The sequence below is a fragment of the Lemur catta genome, chromosome 9 (genome assembly GCF_020740605.2).
Source record: "Lemur catta isolate mLemCat1 chromosome 9, mLemCat1.pri, whole genome shotgun sequence".
In the NCBI taxonomy this organism is placed as follows: Eukaryota; Metazoa; Chordata; class Mammalia; order Primates; family Lemuridae; genus Lemur; species Lemur catta.
In genome coordinates, this window is record NC_059136.1 from 5409232 (window position 1) to 5432240 (window position 23009).

Genomic DNA, 23009 nt, shown 5'->3' on the forward strand with positions numbered 1-23009 from the left:
TAGGACCAGGGCAGCCAAGGAAGGGGACAGCTGCCTGCAGTGTTCAGAAAAGGGTGGAAGCAACAAACTGCTGTGGGACGAGGGGCACCACCTCCAAGCCAGGGCCGGGCTGGGCAGGAGCACGGCAGAGGAATCCACTGTCCCTCCCTCCCTCCCTCCCTCAGCGTGGCCTTCCTTCGCCACCCTACGTGCCTGGTACTCCTGACCCTCTCTCCCACTTTCCGCCCCCTGACCCTGCGTTTGTCACCCTGCCACATACATACTCCATGCTCTACCTATCCATTGTTTTCACTTTTTGTCAGCCTCCCCCACTCCCCCCGAGAGTGCCAGCCCCACAAGGACAGGGATTGTTGCCTCTTTTGTTCACTGCCATATCCCAGCCCTAGAACGGTGCCTGGAACACACACTAGGTGCGCAAAGAATATTATTCATTCCTTCTTCCATCCTTCCAGAACACTCCCAAGTTCCTGCTCGGTGCCTCACACTGTGCTGTGGGCAGGGGAGAGACTTATAAATAAATCATTAGCACTTAAAGGAGTTCATGTGCCCTTGGGAACAGATGACTCCAGAGGGCTGTGTGCCCCGCACTCACCTCGTCCCAAAGGTTCCCTGCCCTAGCCCGCCCCTCAGCTTGGACGTGGAGTGACTGGGCCTGCCGAGCCTGCACAGCTGATGTTCGCAGCTGCTGCTCCTGGCTGTGGTCTCACCTCCTTCTCGAATATTGTGCAGGGGCATGAGGTGAGGGCCCCACAGTCTGCGGGGTGCAGCGCCTCACACAGGAGACAGGGACTGTCAGCGATGCGGCCGGGAAGGTGCTATGGGTGGAAAAGAGGGTAGGTGCGGGGAGGGGAAGGGGGCTGCCTGGGGTGGGTGGCTAAAGAAGCAGCAGAGGGGGCCTGCTGGCCCTACACAGGGTACGGACGGAGTGGGTATGGGTGATGTCACTCCAGGGTTGAGAGTGAGGCCTTTCCTGGGTGACTTAGGTCCTGGGCAGGGCTGGAGGCAGCTGAGAAGCGATGCCACTCAGCTTGTCCAACCAGAGAGAAAACTGCATATGGGTGGGAAAAAGCAACAAGGGGGGCAGGCTCCCCTGGGCAGGGGGCACCTGCAGCTGGAATCGGTTTGGGAGATGACCTATTCACATCTCTCATTTTACAAGTGAGGCCTCAAGCCCAGAGAGGCTAAGAATTTGGCCAAGGTCACTCAGCGGGGGGAGGCAGACACTGGACCCAGACTTTAGGCCGGCCGTCTTGCCACCATTCCACACTTGCCTGCGTAGTTACCTCAAACTTGTCACCTTTCTCTGGAGAATCTCAAGTGGCACGTGCTTTTTCTGTTGTCTCAGGCACTAGGGAGAAAATGAACAGGTACTGAGCGCATGCCCCACGCCAGGCAGGCGCTGTGCTGGGTTGAGTTTTGTGAAAAACTCTTAAACTGTTCCTACCATCTTTTATACATGCTTTTCCTTAATACGCTTCTATTTTGGAATAATTTTCTATTTACAGAAAAGTGGCAAAGAAGGTAGAGCTCCCGTATACCTCTTACCAGTCTGCCCTGCTGGTAGCGTCCTACATAACCGTGGCACATTTGTGCCAAGTAAGAATCCAACGTGGGATCATCACTGTTAACTAAACTCCAGACTTCATTTGGATTTCACCAGTTTTCCATTAACATCCTCTTTCTGTTCTAGGGTCCACTCCAGGGTACCACATGGCCTTGAGTTGTTCCATTGTCCCCCGTCCCCAGGCTTCTCTGGTCTGTGACAGTTTCTCACTTTCCTTGTTTTTTCATGTACCCTGTATGAACTTCGTAATCAGAAAAAGAAAAGACAGATCAGGCTGATTTCCGTCGGGGAAATCCTTCATTCTGGTCTCAGTGGGGGCCAGTGATGCCCCTCTTCTTTCTGTTCTCCAGAACAAAAGGGGAAAGGCCCGTGTCACCCTAATCCCTGCCCACTGCCCTTTCGGCCCCTGCTCCTGCAGCTGTCCCCCAGCTCAACCCAGGGAGCTTGAGGGGGCGCCCGGGCCGGGTTGGGCAGCCAGGTGCGAGCCGGGCCCCGCGGGTGTCCCCGCCGGTTGGTCAAGCGCGCTGGCGGCACCGGGTCAGCTGTTCCGCGCGCCCCGCCCCGCCCCCCGCTCGGGGCTCATAAGCGTCCCGGTCCCGCCTGGCAGCGCCCGAACCGCCGCCTCCCGCCAGGCACCAGCATGGCCTGGAACAGCAACCTGCGCTGGCGGCTGCCGCTCACCTGCCTGCTCCTGCAGGTGGCCATGGTGGTTCTCTTCGGCGTGTTTGCGCGCTACGACCTCGACGCCGACGCCCACTGGCGGACGGAGAAGCAGCGCAGGAACGTCTCCAGCGACCTGGAGAACGAATTCTACTACCGCTACCCGAGTAAGTCCCGCCTCCCGCAGGCCGGCGGCACCGGTGCCAGGCTCACCTGGCCGAGGGACGGGCCGCGCAGGCTCCCCCACCGGGCGCCCGCCACCTCTGCGGATCGCGCTGGGGGACCGGTCGGATGTGCAGACTCCTTGTCCCCGTGAAAAGCTAGCAGAGAAAACTCACCGGGCCGAGTTTTTTTTTTTTTTTTTGACAGATTCTCACTCTGTCGCCTGGGCTAGAGTGCAGTGGCATCAGCCTAGTTCACAGCAACCTCAAACTCCTGGGCTCAAGTGATCCTCCTGCCTCAGCCTCCCGGGTAGCTGGGACTACAGGCATGTGCCACCATGCCCAGCTAATTTTTTCTATTTTTAGTTGTTTGGCTAATTTCTTTCTATTTTTAGTAGAGACGGGTCTGGCTCCTGCTCAGGCTGGTCTCGAACTCCTGAGCTCAAGCAATCCTCCCATCTTGGCCTCTCAGAGTGCTAGGATTACAGGTGTGAGCCACTGCGCCCAGCCCGGGCCAAGTTTTTTATTTGACCATCTCCCAGCTGTCAGAGGCCTCTGGCATGCCTTGTCAGAAAGCCCTTCTTGGCTCCCTCAAAGACCCGAATCCCACCTCCAGCACCCACCGGTGGGTGCCCTGGCTCCCTTGTCCAGCTGTGCCCGTACTCCAAATAAGGGGGTAGGTCTGATGTTAAGGGCCACAGGGATGGCTCGGTGAGGCCATCACCTGTGGGACCAGTGGTGGGTCAGGAGGCCGTGACACCCATCCTCTTTTGGCTTGGAGAGAGAGAAAAGCACCCCTGAATTTTCTGGTACCCGGGGTGCTGTGGTTAGGCGCATAACCCTGCAACCAGGGACCTTCTTTCTATCATGGCTCTGCGATTAACTAGGTGGGTGGCCTTAGGCAAATGTCGACCTTGCTAACCCTCAATTTCTTCGTCTATCAGATCAGGGTAGTAGTGGGGCCTCCCTTGCAGGGGTCGGGTAAGGCTGTGGTGAGCCGTGCAAGGCTCCAGCACAGTGCTGGGATGCAGTCCTCACTCCACGATGGCATGACTGCTGCAAGAACACTAAACACTGACACCCTGGGATGTGGGAGCTGGGAGAACTGGCCCAGGGTCACTCCAAGCGTCCCAACCTCAGGACTCCCAGCCCAGGACTCTCTCCATGCCCTGGTGCTCTCTGATCTTCCACCCCACCCACCAGCAGCCTGTGACGATTCTTCTAGCTGTTGGTGCTCCCATAGCCATGGACTATCAGTTTTGGAAGAGACCCTGAAACTCATCTCCAACAGCCACCTATATCAACTGCTGTTCCCTCCACGGCTGTACTCTCTCAGCAACAGGGGATTCTCTGCCTCCAGAGATGATGTTTTACTTAGGTCCAAGGAAATAACTGCACTCATTCAGAATGGCAGCTTGCAGGAAAATAGTCTGAGTTTGGGGGGCTGCAGGTTCAGTGGCTGCCAAAAAGTTAGGACCATCACAGGCTACCTGAATAGTTACATAGTACCTAGAAGAAGGGAGGTGACAAAAGAGGGGTGTGCCCTGTGCTGGTGAGACCACAGCCTCTCCAGGGCTCCACTTGGGCCATGTTTTAAAAAAGATTTTGACAGCTGTGGCCTTGGGACTCAGGCTCCAAATCCACTGCACACTGCCCACCTTCCTCTCCTTGGTGGGGGACCTACCTGCAAGCAGTGAGGCAGGCAGGCTGGGGACCCTCCTCTGCCTGTCCCACTGCATCCCTCTAGCTCTTGCTACCACTTAGCCCCAGAGCCAGCCCCCAAATAAAGTGTAAGGGGCAAGGCCCCCCAGTCACATTCATAGGTCCCGGATGTGTCTGGGCAGTGGAGGGAGCTGCAGAACCTCACCAGCGAGGGCTGCAGGCCCCACGTCTCCCCAGCTCCTATCCCCCTCCCTCCACACTCCCTACCCACCTTCATGTATTCACTCGACAAGCGCTTATCTACAGCATGGACAGAGATCCAGTTGAAGACACTGAGTGAAGACACTTGTGAGAGTGACGGGGGTGGGGGGTGCTAGTGGTAATTTGCCAGGACCCAGGGGTAAACCATGACTGTCCCAGCAAGCCAGGGCTTATGTTCACTCTGGAAAAATGAATATCCTGAATCTCTGGTCCCAGACTGTTAGGAGCTGACAGGTGCTTCAGTGGGGTCAAGCACTCTGGGCGGGAGAGATCTGTGATGGCTTCCTGGGACGTGGTGGCTGGTGAGGATGGGAGAAGCTGAGTGGCTGAGACCCACCAAAAGGGGTGCTGGGGGGTGATTCGCTGAGGTGGCCCAAGAGTAGGGTTTGTAAAAGGGATTGTGATGGGGAGTGCTAAGTGGGGAGAGAGCCCCAGCTACCAGCCATCAAGGAGGGCCTTGATTTTCTCCTGCCACGTCTCCTGTGAGCACTGGGGAGCTCTTGGCCATTGGAGCAGGAAATGGCCGAGGAGAGGCGTATAGGGACAGAACCATGGCCTCAGTGCTGCCTGGAGAGGGCAGGAAGCAGCGGCAGCCCCTCCAGGCAAACATGCATTCTCTCCTTTAATCATCACCACCACCCTGCGAGGGAAGCACGGTTATGACCCCCATTTTACAGATGAGGGAAACTAAGGCCAGAGAGAAGTGTCTTGCAAAGGTCACCCTGCTAGGAAACCAGGGAGCCCGGGTAGCAGCCCTGAGGGTCTGAGTCTACACTGCTGGACCAGTCTCCTCCTTCTATTCTCACCGTCCCTGTCCCCTGTCCTGCTCACGCTCATGGTGGCTATGGTTAGCAGTTAGAGGACACAAGTCATCCTGGCCCACGCAGGTCCTCAAGCCTCTGCTCCGGGGCAGCTAGGGGATTCCCAGGGCCTGGACGTGAGGGCAGCCCTTGCTTGGTACCTTCCTGATTCTTGGCTCCAGGCCATCAGCGCTGGCACAGGCCTCATTTCTACCCAGGGGATTAGTTGTGCCCACGGGGCATCTCGACTTTCCAGAGGAGCCCAGCTGGCTTGGCCTCAGGACACTCCCGGGGCATGGGCCCCGAGGCAGGCGGCAGGCACAGAGCCAGTAGGCAGTAGCTGTCCTCACAGGCCAGTGATCCAGGGCCTGAGTGGCCGAGGGCAGTGGCCACAGGGAGGTTGGCCCAAGGAGGAGTCACCAGGGCCTGAGCTCCAGAAGTTTCCTGGAAAGCCCAAGGGAGGAGCAGAACACATTTCAGGAGATGACTCGGGGCAGAGGAAGCTCTGGTTTCAGACACCTGAGGGACAGTTCCATGAGGCCAAAGCAGCCAGGCTTGCCCAGGGCCCCTGGGGACCTGAACCTCAGAGTAAGTTCCACCTGATAAAGGACAAACTTCCCCCCAAGTAGATGACAGTGTAACTCTGGAATTAAACAGACCTGGGTCCATTTCTAAATGGAGTGAGCCAGCTACCTAACCACTCTGAGCCTCAGTGTGCTCATCTGTAAAGGTGGGAATAGTATTTAAAGTACCTTAAAAAAATTCAAGATGACAGGTCACCGGTAGGGCTCTCATCTAATGGCGTAAAGGGAAAGAACAGTAAATGCTGGCATCAAGCTTTCCCGTAAGGGAGTGAGTGCTCTGCCCATGAAGGTGTGTAAGTGGAGGCTCAGCTCCTGTTAAGAGATGTGGTGAGGACTGTCTCCCTGAATACTAGCTTGAACTATTATAGCATTTAAATGCCTTTGTGCTTTTCCCAACTACAAAGTGATTTTATTTTTTATTTTTATTTTTTTTATTTTTTTGAGACAAGGTCTTGCTCTGTCTCCCAAGCTAGAGTGCAGTGGCATCATCATAGCTCACTGCAACCTCACACTCCTGGGCTCAAGCCATCCTCCTGCCTTGGCTTCCCAAAGTGCTAGGATTACAGGCGTGAGCCACCGTGCCTGGCCACAAGGTGCTTTTTGCCTGCTCTGTCAGGCAGGGCATTTATTAATATTGTCTCTATTTTATGGTGGAGAAACACGGTTAGAGAGGAGCCTAACACTCTTAGCCGGCCAGTGGCACAGGGCAGGTCAGAGCCAAGCCCTCCTACCCCATGGCCCACCTGCTTTCCAGGGTCTTCTGTGGCATTACTGCCCTGACCACAGCCCAGGAGATTTCGCAGTGCTGGCATGGGAGCAGGGGGGCACAGAGTCTGAGGGGAGTTGGGGGACCGGCCACTAGGTCTCACAGAGAACAGTGCAGGCTGGGCTGGCCCCCGGGGAAGGAGCAGCACCCTTTCTGTGCTGATGCGGCATAGAGGAAGGCTGCAGTGGCCCGTCAGTGGCCCAAATTTGGGGGACTTTGCTAGCTTGGTGGGGGGACTCACCTGCAGAGGGAAGCGGGAGCTAGAATGGGGGTAGAGAAGGGGAGAACAGCTGTGTACTGGTGCCCCCCAGTGGCAGCTTGTGTGGCCGGAAGCCAGTGCGCCAGCCCCGTCCCATCAGGGACCTTCAGGTTCCCTGTGGCTTGAGCCACCCAGGGTGGGGAGCGGGGCTGAGGGCCAACCTCCAGCGACCCTCAGCAAGTTGCCGGCCCAATGCTATGCACCTGGTTAGTTTTGAAAGAGAAAAAGAGAAGCAGTAGCTAATATAATTGAGCAACTGCTGAAAAGGGCTTTGAGTGGGCGATCTCATGAAACGTGAACTGCAGGCCTCTGGGGAGGGCTCTGCCCGAGCAGGGTCACTGCCTCCCATTGCGCCAACAAAGAGACTGCATCAGAGAGGCCGCGTCCTCTGTGAAGTTCATACAGTTTGGACCCTCAAATCATTACTATCAAAATCATTTTAGGTAGCACCAAACTTTATGAAACAGAAATGCATAAACTGATACCTTTTGGTGCTAAATTAGGACAGTTTGGGAGATAAAGAGAAAGGGAGCAAGAGAGTGACTTGTGGAGGTGCGCAGGAGAGCGAAGCTGGTGTCTGTGTCCCCGAGGGCGGGGAGAGAAAAGAGACACCCCCAGAGAGAGTCAAGCAGAGAGGCAGGGCACCCAAGGAAGCAGTGAAAAGAGCGGAGGACAGACGGGAGGAAGGAGCCTCCCTCTTGGGCCACAGGGAGGCCAAGGCCGCCAGCGCTGCAGATACCTGCCCCCTCAGGCTCCCTGGGTCCTCTTCACCCTGCCGCTGCCTGCCTGGCAGCTGACAGCCTCTCCATATGCCCTAAGGATGTCTTTTCCCAGGGGCTCCTCCCACCTCCCTGCCAGCACCTTCCTTGCCTTGTCTGCAAGCTTCAGGGCCCAGCCCCAGGGTTCGGATGTGGGGCGGTGGAGCCGGGAGACCGGGCTTAGGGCTGCTGCCCCGGCTGGCCAGGGGAGGGGGAGAAGAGGCGCTGCCCGCACTCGCCAAACCTAGGGGGCCTTGGCGGGCCTTGGCGAGGGCTCTGCAGGTGGCACTCTCCCCACAGGCTTCCAGGACGTGCACGTGATGGTGTTCGTGGGCTTCGGCTTCCTCATGACCTTCCTGCAGCGCTATGGCTTCAGCGCCGTGGGCTTCAACTTCCTGCTGGCGGCCTTTGGCATCCAGTGGGCGCTGCTCATGCAGGGCTGGTTCCACCACCTAGAAGGCAAATACATTGTCCTGGGCGTCGAGAAGTGAGCGCGAGGCGGGCCCGGCGGGTGGGCCCGGGGAGGGCGTGCCCGGTGGCGGCGGGTCGCGGGCTGTACGACTGCTCCCCCGCGCCCCTCCAGGTCACACGGGCCTGCGACATACATGCCCCTGCGCGCACACACACTCTCACACGGCTTCCCGAGCGGCGCCTCTCCAGGGTGGCAGTGCTAACGGTGACCCGGCGCTGTGGGAGGGCCTCCCCACCTCCTAGACAAAGGCTGCCTGCACTTGAGGCCAGACTTTTCTCTGGCCCTCCACCCTGGCACATGGAAATCACTCAGCCCTGTGCCTTGAGAGACCGCAGCCCGGGAGCCCGGCGGGAGAGCCAGGCCGCCCGAGCCAGCCCCAGAGGGCTCCCGGCCGAGGGAACAGCGGGGAATCCAGCCAGGTGGATGCCCCTCCCTGCCTCGCCCCACTTGCCCCAGGGAACAGGCCTTGGAAATTGCTGAGAGACAGGTGTGTGCGGAGGTTAGGGCTGAAGCCCCCTCCCTGCCCCAGCCTCCAAGGGTGGGGCACCTACCCTCGTCTCTTCTCACTTCCATCCTTCTGAGGGCTTTTCTCTGTGATAACCTTTTGGTCTGTAGAGTACCACCAGCCCGTCCCGTCAGGTGACTCAGCCCCTCCCTCTGTTCTGGGGTGACCCCCCCCTCAAAAGCCTCAGCACGCTTCTCTGCCCCACAGCACCACCAACTGGGGATAAGATACATTTGCCAACTTGCCAATAATGAACTGCAAAGCAGTCGGCTCACTGGATTCACTTGTCAAACTCTCTGTCCTGTGGCAACTCATGAAACCTGTGACAATTGTGTTGCATGGGACAGAACCCAGAGCCTTGGGGAGAATTTTCCTAGTTTCAGCCAAGTTTTGGTTTATGGGAGGTTCTTCTTCAAGTCCAGTTTAGACAGTCTTCTATTTATTTCTGCAGATATGTCTGCGGAGGGAAGTGAAAAAAATGTTTAAAAAATTTTTTAAAAAGTAAAGTATTTCTGCAGAGCTATGACAAGTTTTGCTAAATAAAATTTTCTTTAATTTGAGAAAGGCATCCGTGGTGTGTGGAAATTAACATTCATTAGCTAGCTCACAAACTAAGTCCACAGAAAGGGCGGAGAGGCAGACTGGCATAAAACTGCATTCAGAGGCCAAATCCCTGCTGTCTCATGTAGGGCACCAACCGGGCATCACATGCCAGGTGCCCGAAATTTAAAACACATGCCAAATATTTGCAAAAGTGTAATTTACTCAAGCCAATTAACAAATCCATGAATTAAAAGAAACAGGAAAGATAGTTGACTAGATGTATGTTGGAACGAATAAATCAGTCTTTTTGTATATAAAATCCTTGACATGCATATTACCCCGGAAGTTCAAAATACACAAGGAACTCACATTCCCTAAGCCATAGACCCAAAATATAAAAACACCTCTAATATTCTTCATTGGCCACCCCAGAAAAATAGCTATGGCTAAATGAAAAAAGTATACAATTTTTTAAAAATCTTCAAAGGAAGCATGTTGGTCACTTGAAACACTGAGTTTTAGCAAACTGGCTTTTGGGAAATTGATTTTCAGCAACTGACCTGGAGCCAGTTTTCTGGTGCTCAGGGCTGGGATGAGAACGTTGTCCCCAGACCTCACCTTGTGGACCCAGAGATGTGGACCTGCCTCCTGGCCTCTGTCCTGTCCGGGTCTCACCTGTTACTCTAGGGAACTGCCCCTCTGCAGGCCCCGCCCATGCCTCCTCGGGCCCTCCCGAGATTGGCATCCAGATCTCCATCTCCCAGTGCTGATGGCCCACAGTGCGGGCTTTTCCATTCTCTCTCTCTCTCCTTCCTAATGGTCACTTCCAACAAGATGGGTCTTCCGGCTGCAGTTATGGGACCTTGGACAAGTAACTCAGCCTCTCTAAGTCTCCGTGTCCCATCTACACGCTGTGGCCAGTGATAGTACCTGTTCTGAACAGTTCAGGTATGGTACCAGAGGGCATGTGCAGTACTTAGCACTTAGTAACCACCATCATTCGGCCAGGCCCTGCCGTGGGCCCTGGGGACACAGCGGTGAGCAAGGCAGTGCTGGGTAGACATTCCAGTGAGCACTGTGTCTTGGAGGGACCCTGGCCCCATTCCACAAACTGGCTTCCAAATAGCTTACCTCTTACCCCTCACCTACTTCTCTCTTTCACACACACATACCTCTGAGCGGGACAGGGGGGTCTCCTCTAGTCGTGACAGCCTTGAGGAAGTAGCCCCTCCTAGCCCCACACCCACCCTGTTAACAGCTGTCATGCCGGAGAGGGTCTGCCCTGGAACCCCGAAGGCAGCCCTGCTGCGGGCAGGGAGCACGAAGCTGGGTGAGGGACAGTGGACGTGTGGATGGAACCAGGTCTGCCTCGGCCACACGGCACCTTCCTCCTGTCCACCTCTTCATCAGCCCCGCACTTCCTCTGTTGACTTTCCTGCCTGCTCCCTCCACCCAGTCCCACCCAACTCCCTACTTCCTACAGGGAGGCTCTCCCTCTTCCCTGGACACAGATCTTTTCTCACAGGTAGGGTGAAAGGGAGGTCCCAGTAGCTCGAACCCAGGCAAGGCCCTGGTGCCCGGCAGGAGAAGTGTGTGCCAAGAGAGAGATAAGGCTCTGGAGGCAGAGACCATGTGTGGTGGGAGGAATCAGGAAGGCTTCCTGAAGGAGGAGGCAGTGAGAGGAAGTTCTGGAAGGGCAGGTAGAACATAGAGGGCAGGGCAGGGCCCCAAATATGGGGCATGTTCAACAACAGCCACCAGACCACCTGGGTGCCTTGAGCACACGCTGTCTGCGAGGAGTGGGGGCGGAGATGGGCTGCAGTGGAAGAGGCAGCACCTAGCGTGTGCCACTGCCGTGCTGGGCACTTCACTGTATTGTTTCTCTTAGTTCTTGGAGTAGCCCTACCTGTTATGCACCCATGATTGCAGATGGGACACTGAGGCTCAGAAAGGTTAAGCCTAGGCCCAAATCCATAGACAACCAAAGTCCAGTCAAAGTCCAGACCCAAACCCAGGGCTTGGAGTGGCGCCTTGTGCTGTCGCCCCAGCCCTCCCTGGCCTGTCTCCCCACAGCCTCATCAACGCCGACTTCTGCGTGGCCTCTGTCTGCGTGGCCTTCGGGGCGGTTCTGGGCAAAGTCAGCCCTGTCCAGCTGCTCATCATGACTCTCTTCCAAGTGACCCTGTTCTCGGTGAATGAGTTCATTCTCCTCAACCTGCTGGAGGTGAGCGGGGCTCAGGGCAGGGAAGAGGGGAGGGCCTTGGGGGGACAGCAGGGGATAGAGATAGAGCTGGGAGTCATACCAGCCTGGCAAGTCACTGACCCTCCTGAACCTCAGTTTCCTCATCTGTAAAGTGGGAGTAATGGCATCCACCAGGCAGGTGCAACAGTTCACCCAGCGTATCAGCCCAGTGCATGGGCAGGGCAGGGGCTCCTTGAATGTTGGGGTTTTCCCTCCTTTCTCTTTACCACACATCAGATGGAAGAAACGGGATGTTTCTGCACATACTCTTGCATGCATACCACATTTCCAGATTGCTCTGCTAAAAAAAGGACCCAGTGTATTGAGGGGCAAATCTGTAAGGATGGATCCCAGGGGAGTGGCCAAGGTGGCATGTACAGCTGCACAGGCTGTGTACTGCACAACCCAAGAGGTGCCATTTGCATAGACTATGGCAGGAATGCTGTCACCTAGGGTTGGTCGATTCAGTGGCCCAGTTAAGGGGTACCTTAGATCTCTGACTCTATCTCGGAAACCTCCTTGGTGCCTTTGGGCAGCGAGGGGAGGGTGGGTCATTCAGGGAAGCCACACATTTCTTTGCCCCTTCCTCTTCTACATTTGGACTCTGCCTGGAACTCCCACTCCTGAGGGTGAGTAGGCCACCCTAGATTCAGTCATTCATTTTGTCATTTTTTTCAGCCATCAGACTAGTCCAGGCCACCATATCTCTTCCTCCTGACTCATCTCCCTGGCTTCATCCTTGCCTCACTCACCCCTCAGGCCAGTTGCTGCCAGCAGCCAAAGTGGCCTGTAAATGACGCATATAAGGCCGTCCCCCTGGTGAAGACCCACTACTGCTTTTACTTTCACTTAGAACAAACTCCAAACTTGTTGTAAGGCCTCGCGTTCTGGCCCTGCCCTCTCCGCAGGCCTCTCGTCCCCCCACCCCATCCCCCCTCGTCGTCCTGCGGCTTGGCCACAGCTTGCTGTTTGCTCAGCCACCAAGCTCGGTCCCACCCCAAGGCCCTTGCACTGGCGTGGTCTTCCCCAGTCCTCCTCCTTGCTGAGGTCTCAGCACACATGTGCCCTCTAGGCCCTGCCAGATGCCCCCAGGCGGCAGGCTCCACCTCACCCCGCCAAGTCACTCTCTGTCACGCCTGGTCACTCTCTGTCACGGTGCCTTGGTTTATTTCTTCTTGGAGGCATTTATCCTTATGTGACAAGGACAGGTGCTCAACACGTGTTTGTCAAGTGAATGAATCTGGGAGTCTGACTGCATGTCAGGGAATGCTCGGACTCTGGGACAGAGAGGTGAGCAGGGAAGAGGCTCAGAGTCTAGTGAGGACCAGGAAGTAGGTAGGCAGTGACCACGCACTGTGATGTGGGGCACGCCAAGGGCTGGGTGGCCCAGTGGAGGGTGCCTAAGGCAGCCTGGCAGGTCAGGGAGGCTTCCTGGAGGAAGAGAAGTCAAAGCTGGAAGTCAACTAGGAGCTCACCAGGCAGAGGAGCCAGCACAGGCACTGGGGGCAGAGGGCACGGCGTCAAAGGTCTGAAGGCAGACCCCCGGCCAGGGCTCCCCTGCCGCTCCGCTCCGTCTGACTGGACAGAGGCTCATACTGAGAGGAGAGTTCGCAGGGGTAACGGGGGCAGGTGGGGGCAGGACTCCTGGGGACTGTGTTGAGGCATCTTGGCTACATCATGAGGGCAGTGGGGAGCTAAACAGGGAGGTGACACGAGCAGACGTGTAAAGGAAATGCCACTTTGGCTGTGACCTGTCAAAGAACATTTGGGAGGCAGGAAGCCCAGTTACGAGGCTTCTCTGGCCATGCTGGTGAGAGGTGGTGGGGCCTGGACCGGCCTAGTACAGTGAGAAGACAGTGGAGGATTCAAGAGACCGGGCAGCTGCATCACAGGCCTCAGGGACTGAGCGGGCGGCACGTGGAGAGAAAGGAGCGAGGCTTATAGCGGGGTAGGCCATGGTGACAGTCACTGAGTTCTGTGACAGCTGAGAAGGTAGTATCTTAGGGGTAAGTTAAGAGGCAGAGAAAGCTCCTTTGACCCCCCAAAACCCTCCCCAAATGCTACGGAAATTCTCTTGCCAGTCTTTCAGCCTCCCTTTGAGACAAGTTTAAACACTGTAATCGTTGTTGACATGAAAGGAGTACTTGCCCTCTGCTAGGCCCCGATCTAAACGCTTTACATGGGTTAACTCTTTCAATCTTTATCTCTGACATAGGCACACTTATTACCCCCATTTTACAGATGAGAAAGTTGAGACTCAGAGAGGTTAAGGGGCTCACCCAAGGTCACACAGCTAGCAGAGGCACTCACCAGGCTGGAAGTCAGGAAACCCCTGTCAACAACTAGCTGTGTGACCTTGGATCACAAGGGTTTCCCCATCTGGAGTGAATCTGCGATTCTGGTCCCCTGGGGCTGGTTCTGAGTGGGGAGGAAGGGGAGGCTGAAGAGGGGGGAGGTGAATGGGGGGATGGGAGGAAGGGGGCTAACATCAATCAAGCACCTGTTGAGTGCCAGGTCCTTGCGTAGGGGCTTTGCACAGGTGTCTGCTTCGATCCTGAGGACAGCCCTGCTAAGTCACTCTGCCCCCTACTTTATAAATGAGGAACCTGAGACCTAAAGTGGTCAAGTGAGAGGTGCAGAGGACAGACGAGGAGGGGACCAACTCTGCGTGCTCTGACTTTGGGGGACTGGGTGGTGGGAGGTTGTCTGGGTGGTGGGAGGTTTTCTGGGTAATGGGAGGGCAAGCGTGTGACAGGGTGCAGGGGGAGGTGGGTAATGGCAGTCTGGGGGCGCTGTCAAACCAGGAGTGATGGCGTGAAATGAAATGTGGACAGGGGAGACCCAGAGGGAAGGGGAGAGTTCCCAGGAATTAAGACAAGGCAGGAGCCAGTGGGTAACAGACGAGGTAGAGGGCTGCCGGGGTTCTAACTCCGCCTCTCCTCTTCCCGCTGGGTGACTGAGCAAGTTCCTTTCCAAGCCTGGGTTTTCCCATCTGGGAACAGTCCCATCTGTTGGGTGAGGATGCCCTGGCATTTTGCTGACAGGCAGACAGACGGGGTTCAGGGATCCCCACTCTCTCCCTCTTACCAGTTGACTGCTCTGTGGGGACCCCCAGGCTCCATCCTGCACCCTGAGGAGTCAGAGACAGCTGGAGCTCTGTGTGTGTGTGTGTGTGTGTGTGTGTGTGTGTGTGTGTGTGTGTGTGTGTGTGTGTGTGTAGCGGGGTGGGGAGAGCTATGAGGAGGGAGGGAGAGAAGGTGCCATATCCTGACAGGCCCTTTGCACCCCAGGTGAAGGATGCAGGGGGCTCCATGACCATCCACACATTTGGTGCCTACTTTGGGCTCACAGTGACCCGGATCCTCTACAGACCCAACCTAGAGCAAACCAAGGAGAGACAAAGTTCTGTGTATCACTCGGATCTCTTTGCCATGATTGGTGAGAGCTACTGCGATGACTGAGGGCCACCATGATTGGTGAAAGTGGCCATGATGGGCGAGGGCCTCCATGATGGGTGAGGGCCCCCGTGATGAGTTCAGGCCATCCTGATCACACCTGATCCCCACGTGGTCTGGTGGGTGGGTGCCAGTTCCCTCTGGGGGAAGGGCAGAGGGAGGTTGCCCATAGACACTTCAGGATCCCAGATGTCTGTCCCCCTTCCCCATTGGGGTGAAAGAAGTTGGTCACTCATCCTGTGTTTTCCCTAGAATTCCCCAAGGCAGACATGGTGGCAACCAGAAACTGGTCACCACATCCCTGGGCTGGGGCAAGGTGTGTGTTCCTACTTCCTCTGTCCACTCATTCCAGAGAACACATATTGACTGTCCCCATTCTGGTCTCCTAAAACCCAGCCCTGCCCTCCAGGGGCTCCTAGTATAGCGGAAGCGCGGCAGCGCCACCCAGATAATCTCCCTCCCAGAGCTGCGGGAGCAGCGCGGGGGCACTTGGCCCAGCAGGGGGGTCAGGGTAGACTCCTGGAGCAGCGCAGAAGGCTGAGCAGGAGATAGGTAGGTGCGTAAGGCAGGGGCGGGGGTGCCTTCCAGGAAGAGCCCCTGCATGAGCAAAGCTGCAGAGGTGGGAACAGCTGAGCTGTGGGGATCAACTGACGTCTCTGGAGCTAAAGGACAGGATCTTTGGGTTCTTCAGGGCCCCGTCTAATGCCTCTCCTCCTGGGCACCCCCGCCCTGTTTGGTCTGACCCAGGCACCCTTTTCCTGTGGATGTACTGGCCCAGCTTCAACTCAGCCATATCCTACCACGGGGATAGCCAGCACCGAGCCGCCATCAACACCTACTGCTCCCTGGCAGCCTGCGTGCTCACCTCGGTGGCGATGTCCAGTGCCCTGCACAAGAAGGGCAAGCTGGACATGGTGAGTGGGGCGGGGGGGGGGTGCCAGGGGGAGGTGCGGCCTGCCTGGGCTGGCAGATGCTGATCACCACGCCCTGCCAACTCTGGGAAGCAGGCAGCATCAGGGTCATCGCACCCGTTTGCAGATGAAGAAACTGGGGCTCAGGGAGAAATGATTTGTCCTGAGCACATAGCCAGTTTTCGGCAGAACCCAGAACCAGATTCTTGGAGGTTCGGCTTTGTGGGCTGTTCTAGATGAGCTGGTTCCTCCTCCCCATTGTCCTGCCACAGCCCGGGGTGCTGACGGCTGTTCTGGGGTGAGCTGTTCTGCTGCAGGGCTGCCCAGCAGGGCTGCAGGGCACTTCCCCTGTGCCAGGCTCTGAGCCGCCAGATGCCGGCCCTCCGGCTTCTTAAAGCTGCCCCCACCCCGACGCACACTCAGAGTGGCAGTCCCTTCCCTGCTCTGTCCCCTCCACTGGGGAAGTTTGGGGGAATGGTCTTGCATAGTATCCTTTGTATCATACCATTGGGACAACCCCATAGATTTGGGCAGATTTTTCTATAGAAAGAAAAGTAAAGACACTAACTCTCCATCTCATAGTCTGACACAAGCTTCTTGACATGGCATATGTGTGCTGAGACACTGTCAGAAGTACCTGGTATCGGGGGACGCTGTCACCCTACAGAGAGGTGGGGAAGAGAGTCAGACACGCTGGCATGGGTGTGCCTGTGTGCGCCCAGATCGGCGTGCAGGCAGGGGCAGGGAATAGGGTCAAGGACACGGGCTCTGGATCAAGACACCTTTCTGCCTCCTGCTAGCTCCGTGGTCCTCAGCAAGTCAGTTAACCTCCCCGCAACTCAGTTTCCTCATCTGCAGATGTGGAAAGACAGCTGTCCTCACCCCAAGGGCTTAAGGAGATGGGATGAATCGCCCCCAGCCAGCAGCACGGCGCCGGGTGCAGGTTAGCACTCGGGGAGCACCCGCTGCTGCGTGGGTATGTCTAGGCCCCACAGGCGTCTGACATGGACGTGCACGCATGTCGAGAACATTCCGACGTGTGAGTCTAGGCACTCAGGTGGGCGTGGCACACAAAAGGCGAACACACGATTGCTCTCAGGGCTCACCGGCATGTGCACACGAAAAATGCCCAGGCCTGCTGGGTGGGCTGGGTGGTGCATGCAGAGAACACAGGGGTGGCTGTACCAAGCCCAGGCCAAGCCCACAGCCCTCTGCATGCTCCCAGGGCCCAGACGGCACTCTCGCACCGCGAGTGAGCTCCTCCAGGCCAGTGCTCCAGGGAGAGGACTGAGTCCCTGCCCACTCTGCCCACCCTTGCCAGGTGCACATCCAGAATGCCACGCTGGCAGGAGGGGTGGCCGTGGGCACAGCTGCTGAGATGATGCTCATGCCCTATGGCGCCCTCATCATCGGCTTCTTCTGCGGCATCATCTCCACCCTGGGTTTTGTGTACCTGACGGTGAGGCCCTGGGCCAGGGGGTGGGGGCTGGAGAATGCTGGGGTCTTCGTGTTCCCGACAGTGGGGCAGGGGGTCCTAGGAAGGGGGCTCATGACTGGAGCATCGTGGGTCCCTGCGTATTGAGGGCCCCACACCCCTGCTGTAGCTTCGGGCCTGAGCAAACACACCTCCCCTCTGCAGCCATTCCTGGAGTCCCGGCTGCAGATCCAGGACACATGTGGCATTCACAATCTGCACGGCATTCCTGGCATCTTGGGCGGCATCGTGGGGGCTGTGACGGCAGCCTGCGCCAGCCCCGCAGTGTATGGACAAGAAGGGTAAATGTGGAGCGGTGGGGTGGAATGCCCTCCTTCCCTCCCCACCCCTCCTGCCTGCTGTTCCTCCAGCGTCCAACGCTGTGCCTTTCTCCCCGCCCTCCCTGCTCACACCAGCTGTTTCCCAGGCCTCCCTCCCTCCACAAAGTCTTACAGACCACCTGCTACATCCTACGCCCCCCGTGTTGTAGATGGGGAGGCTGAGGCCCGAGGTTCGGTGAGCCTTGGTGCCTGCTCACATCTGTGGGTGGCGGTCAGGGGTTACTTGGCCTCTCTGTGGGCCCTGACCCGTCCCCTGTCTCCACCCCAGGCTTGCCTATTCCTTTGACTTTCAAGGTTCCAAGGTGCATTGGACCACAAGAACGCAGGGCAAGTTCCAGATTTTTGGCCTTTTGGTGAGCCTGGCCATGGCCCTGGTGGGCGGCATCATCGTGGGTGAGTGAGAGTGACTGGGCCAGAGAAGCAGGGGCTGCTGGGGGGCTCCCTGGGTGGGGGACCCAAGGGCACATACCGGAGGTCAGCCTGGAGCTGCCAGGAATCAGTCTCTGCACTTCTGCAGGGGGACTGGAAGATTCGGGCCTGCCCAAGGGATTTTCCCAACTGAGGGAAGGAGCTGGGGCAGGTGGAGAGAAAGCGTTTCCTGACCTCCTGTGACCTCCAACTTTATTTAGGGTTAATTTTGAGATTACCATTCTGGGGACAAGCTGCTGATGAGAACTGCTTTGATGATGCAGTCTACTGGGAGGTGAGTTCTATGGACTTGTCCCCCACCCCCCACTACATCAGCTGGGCTGGGCCTGGGAGCCAGAAGTCAGTCGGGGTGGGGGACAGAGCTCGTGTCATCCTGCTCCTTTATCTGGGAGGCTGTGTATCCTGTGGGTTGAAGACTCTTCCCTCCCTTCTCCTCCCCTCCCCTCTGGGCCCCAGAGCTTGGAGGGGGTGGTGTATACCTCTCTTTTTATACACCCCAGGGGGTGACAGAAACAACCCCCAGTCAGGGCAGCCGCTGAGGTTCACTCCTGTCCCTAAGGCCTCAGTCAGCTTTATTCTAGAGCAGGATTCCCATGGTTTGGTCCGCAGTGCAGTCCCACCCAGACCTCCTCAATCCAAAGCAAAGGGATGGGGCCCAGCACTCTGGTTTAACAAACCTTCCAGGTGATTCTGATGAAAAACACTTCTGAGAACCACTGCATTTGACCTGTGGGTTTCAGCACATAGGATTCACCTGGGGAGCTTGAAAGTCTTGCAAAACCCAGGCCTCAGCCACGGAGAGGAGGATTTATTTGGTCTGGGGTAGGGCCTGCACGGTGGAATGTTTAAAAAACTTCTCAGGTGATTCTAATATGCAGCCTGGGTCAGGAATCACGGCACAGTGCTCAACCAGTCTCCATAAGAACCACCTGCAGACCTCGTAAAAATGCAGCTTCCCAGGCGCCAGCCAAGAGATTCGGATTCAGTAGGGCCCGGGACTCTGCAAGTGACAAGCTCCCAGATGATTCTGATACAGGAACTGTGTTCTGTGACATTCCACCACTTTCAGCATCTAGAGGAGTGTACAAAAACCCAACTTGAGAAACGTCGTTCTAGGAGCTGAAAGGAGTGAAATGTTGCAGAACTCAGCTCTTTTAAAAACATGCCACAATTGGGGCTTTTTGTGACCTCAGGCAGGAGTCTCCCCCATGAGTTACTGGAGGTGCAGGATGGCAGAGCCCCCTTATGACAAAGGTGAGGACCAGCTTGTGTCTGTGGTCCCGGGGACGAGGGACTGCCTGCAATTGTCTTGCCTTTGACTCTGTATTTTTAAAACCATCCCAGAAGTTTTCAGGGTAATTTTAACTCATATCCACTATAAACCAATTTCATGTACATAACTAATAAGTCTTCCAAATTAACTCTTTTTAAATTTGTTTTCTTAATGTAAAAATGTCTAGAAGTTCGTTAAAGAAAGTCTGGAAATAGAGACAAATAGAAATCCCACCACCCCAACACAAGCGCTGTTAGTCTTTTTTGGTATATTTCCTTTCTGTCTTTTTTTCCTCTGTGTAGATGCTTGTTGCACAGCACAGAGCATGTTATACACCCAGTTCAGTGCCCTGCTCTTTCTCTTGGCCTCTCTGTCATAAAAATTTTTCCATGTTATCGCATTCTGAATAAACTTATTTTTCCCGGCATAATTATTTTCATTCTATATTTAAAGTCAGAACTTAAACTATTTTAGATACCACAAGTAGAAACCACACAGACTTCATGCTAATGAAATAAATCAGAAATGTTATCTGTTCCCACATGTAGAAGCTCCCTCTTGGTTCTGTTTTGCTCTTGATAATTTATTCCAAGTTCGAACCTCTTGGTTACATACTTTGCGCAGTATTGTCGTCCCTAGTATCCTGGGGGGAGGGGGTGGTCCCGGGATCCCCCACGGGGATGCTCGAGTTCCTGACATAAACGGAACAGTATTTGCATGTAACCTACATGCACGCCCCCATGTAATTTAAATCATCTCTAGATTACTTATAATACCTAATACAACTTAAGTGATGTTTTGTTTTTTATTTGTATTATTTTATTGTTTTATTGTTTTTTTATAAATATCTTTGACCCACAGCTCATTGAACTTGTGGATGTGGAGGGCCGACTGTACTTGGTTGGCAGTGATAAAATTCCATGCTAGTGGAAGTGAACACCATGAGGCTGTCCCCGAGGCCCCTAGGTGGTTCACTGGGGAGGTGAGGTGGCTTCCCAGAGGGTGGGGATGAGACAGATGAAGCCAAGGCAGGGCTAAGCCGCCCACCCACACTCCACCTCCCCATCTACTTCTGGCCTCCCCTGCACCTCCCTCTACCCCACTTTTGGACCTGTCTGCAGTTCGGAAAGTTTGCATGCTGCCTCTCACCTGGCATCTGCCCCTCACCTGGCGCACCCCTGCCCATCTTTCAGAAGTGGGTTCAGCACAGCCTCCCAGAATCCCCCCAGGCTGGGTTAAAATCCTATTGTGTGCATGCACAACTCTTGTTGTCTCTATGTGTTTCACTGCAATGCCTCGCCATTGCTCTCATGGGGCAAGGACCCTGTCTCATCCCTGCCTGGCCCCAGCACCCAGGACAGTGCCTAAGGTGTGGCAGGGGCAGGATACCTGTGGCATGTGATCTGCATGGTGATCACAAGGTGGCGCTCACCACACACCATTTGCAGCTCCTGGCTTGCTCAGGCCGTTCTAGTTCCACCAGGGACACCCTGCCCGGCCTGGGACAGGGCTGAGTTTCCTCCTCTCTCTGCAGATACCTGAAGAGAACAGCATTGTCTACATCCCTGAGGACCCCACTCTCAAGCCAGGGGTACACTCAGCACCCCTGGTACCTGTGGTACCCACAGTATCTTCGATACCCATAGCAGCCTCAGCAATGCCCCTGGTACCCTAAGCTCCCACAGCAGGTGAGAAGGAGGTAAGCCTGGGTTTGGCTTGTCCATAGGGGATGACAGGGAGGTTCTCCCAGTGGGGGCCCAGCTCCCAGATGCCACCAGCAAAAGGGCAAAAAGCACGCCTGGAGAAATGAGGATATGAGCTTCCAACACCCAGCCTGCGGTGCAGCGATCACACTCAGAGTCAGACCACACACGTGCCGGACACACAGGGAACGTGTGGAAGGCATGGAAGGAGACCTGGGGTCACTCTTGGCTTTGCAACTGTGCTTGCCAGCTGTGTGACTTTGAAAACCCCGTCACCCCAGAGACTGAGCCTCAATTTCCTTGTATACAAAATTAGAGCTGACAGGTCTGGCTCTGTTCAGTTGACCAGTGCAGATGAGACCCTCCCTAACTCCCTCCTTCCTTCTTTCCGTCAACTACCACTTCTTTGCCTCTGCTGCGGAGTGTGCCCAGCCCTTGCCCTTGGCTGTTGCATCTAACCCTCCCCAGATCTCTACAAGGCAGATGTAGCGACTTCCCTCTTTTTAATAGATGAGGAACTTAAGGCTCAGAGAGGTTCAGGCTCTTCAAGACCCCACAGCAGGCAAGTGGGGGAACTGGGGCCTTTGCAGGTCATTGTCATTGTTCTTCTTATTGTTATTTGACCTCCTTGGGGGCCAGAGCTTGGAAATATCTGGGTCTGGAGTGAGAGGCCGAGTGATGTGGCAGGAGAGGACGTTAGAGTTCTAGGGAAGAGGCAAGGTTGTGACCAGTTGCTCCTGATGTCAGCCCCATCCAGAAAAGAAGAAGGTGCCCGAAAGGTTACAGCAGGGCCTGGCAGTGACCTGCTGCTCTCGGCTGTCTCCCTGCAGGCTCCGAGGACTGTCTGGGGGCTGACCTCGCTGAGGACACAGAGAAGTGAGCGAGCGGCACCCCACCTGCTGGCTTGGCCTCGGGTGCCTCCACCTGCTCCCCTTCATCCCAGGGGACCAGCCTGGAAATGGAGAAAGGAGCTGCGGATAAACTGGGCATCCCAGCCAGGCTGTGGCTGCAGAAGGCCTGCCCACGCCTGGGGTCTTGGTGGCCACATACTCAGAAAAGCAGGCCCAGGTGGGCTGGGACCTGGGGCAGGCCTGAGCCCTCCAGGAGAAAATTCAGCTGCCAGCCACCACCTATTAGGCTCTTGCACCCCCTGCCTGCCCCTCAGCCAGCACCTCCCTTGCTCCCCAGGTCCCCCAGATCCTCTGTGCCATGTAGGCAGCAGCTTCCACAAATAAACATTCTTGACGTTCTTTATAGAAAGGGTGTGAATGCTCCCGAGGGGTCATTTGGAGGGAGAAAAGGACCCAAGGGACCTGGCCTCTTGCCCCAACCCTTGCCGTTACTCAAGGTGCCACCCACACTGCAAGGGAAACCACTCCAGCTGAAGAGGCAGAACTTAGGGTGCTGGAGGCTGCCTCCAGCCTGGTGTGCCCGGCAGGGCTCAGCTCTGGGCTACGGTCCTTCCTCAAGGTCCCTCCTAACCTCACATCAACTATTCCAGAAACCCACCCCTTGAGAAAGCTGACATCCCTGCCGTGCCCTCCACGAGGGTCTGCTCTGGGCACTCTGGCAGGGTGGGGGAAAGGGAGGGAGGGCCCCTTTGGGCCCATCTCCCCTTCCCCAGCCCTTCCCTCCTTCCTCTGCCAAGCTAGCCCTCTTCTCCCTGTACGGTGGGGGAAGGTTCCAAGAGTTCAGATCTCCCAGGCCCACCACCACCCTGTAGAGTAACACACAGTTCCTGCCCCCCCTGGGGCTCACAGTCTAACTGGGGGACAGACCTGATACACCCTGAACTATGACAAGTGGGGCTTAGTGAGGCAGTCTGTGCCCAGGCAGCTTCCCAAGGGGTGGGGGGCACCTGAGCAGGGTTCTGGAGGCTGAATAGGAGTTTACCAAAAGGATGGCAAGGAACAGCATGGGCACAGACCCATGGGCAAGAATCAACATGTGAGGTTTGGTATGGCTAAAAGAGAGGTGAGGCAAAGTGTGCCAGGGGGAGAATAAGATATAAAATCCAGATCTTTTGTGGAGCAAAGGCTCCTGGGAAGAAGGGGTGAGGGGAGAGGGAGAGGATGGTCTCTCCTGCCTCCAGCTCCACCCTGCCCACCCCCCCCCCGTCACTCACACACACACACACACACACACACACACACACACACACACACACACACACTCAGGGCTTCATT

At 56.1% G+C, this 23009-nt stretch overlaps 1 protein-coding gene across 3 annotated transcripts; it reads left to right on the top strand.

Moving 5' to 3' along the window:
- Positions 1 to 2148: 2148 nt before the first annotated feature.
- Positions 2149 to 22079, top strand: RHCG (Rh family C glycoprotein). Of its 3 annotated transcripts, none has more exons than XM_045561719.1 (11): positions 2149 to 2391; positions 7776 to 7962; positions 11069 to 11219; positions 14528 to 14675; positions 15440 to 15606; positions 16925 to 17062; positions 17243 to 17379; positions 17687 to 17811; positions 18048 to 18121; positions 20655 to 20819; positions 21654 to 22079. In XM_045561719.1, the coding sequence occupies exons 1-10, from the start codon at positions 2205 to 2207 to the stop codon at positions 20793 to 20795; spliced, it is 1455 nt and encodes a 484-aa protein (XP_045417675.1). In that variant the 5' UTR covers positions 2149 to 2204; the 3' UTR covers positions 20796 to 20819; positions 21654 to 22079. The 3 variants fall into 3 exon arrangements, 2 of the variants coding, with proteins under 2 accessions (XP_045417675.1, XP_045417676.1); XR_006737426.1 differs by lacking the exon at positions 21654 to 22079 and adding an exon at positions 19982 to 20102 and having other exon boundaries at positions 2167 to 2391; positions 20655 to 20730; XM_045561720.1 differs by having other exon boundaries at positions 2167 to 2391; positions 20655 to 20808.
- Positions 22080 to 23009: the final 930 nt, after the last annotated feature.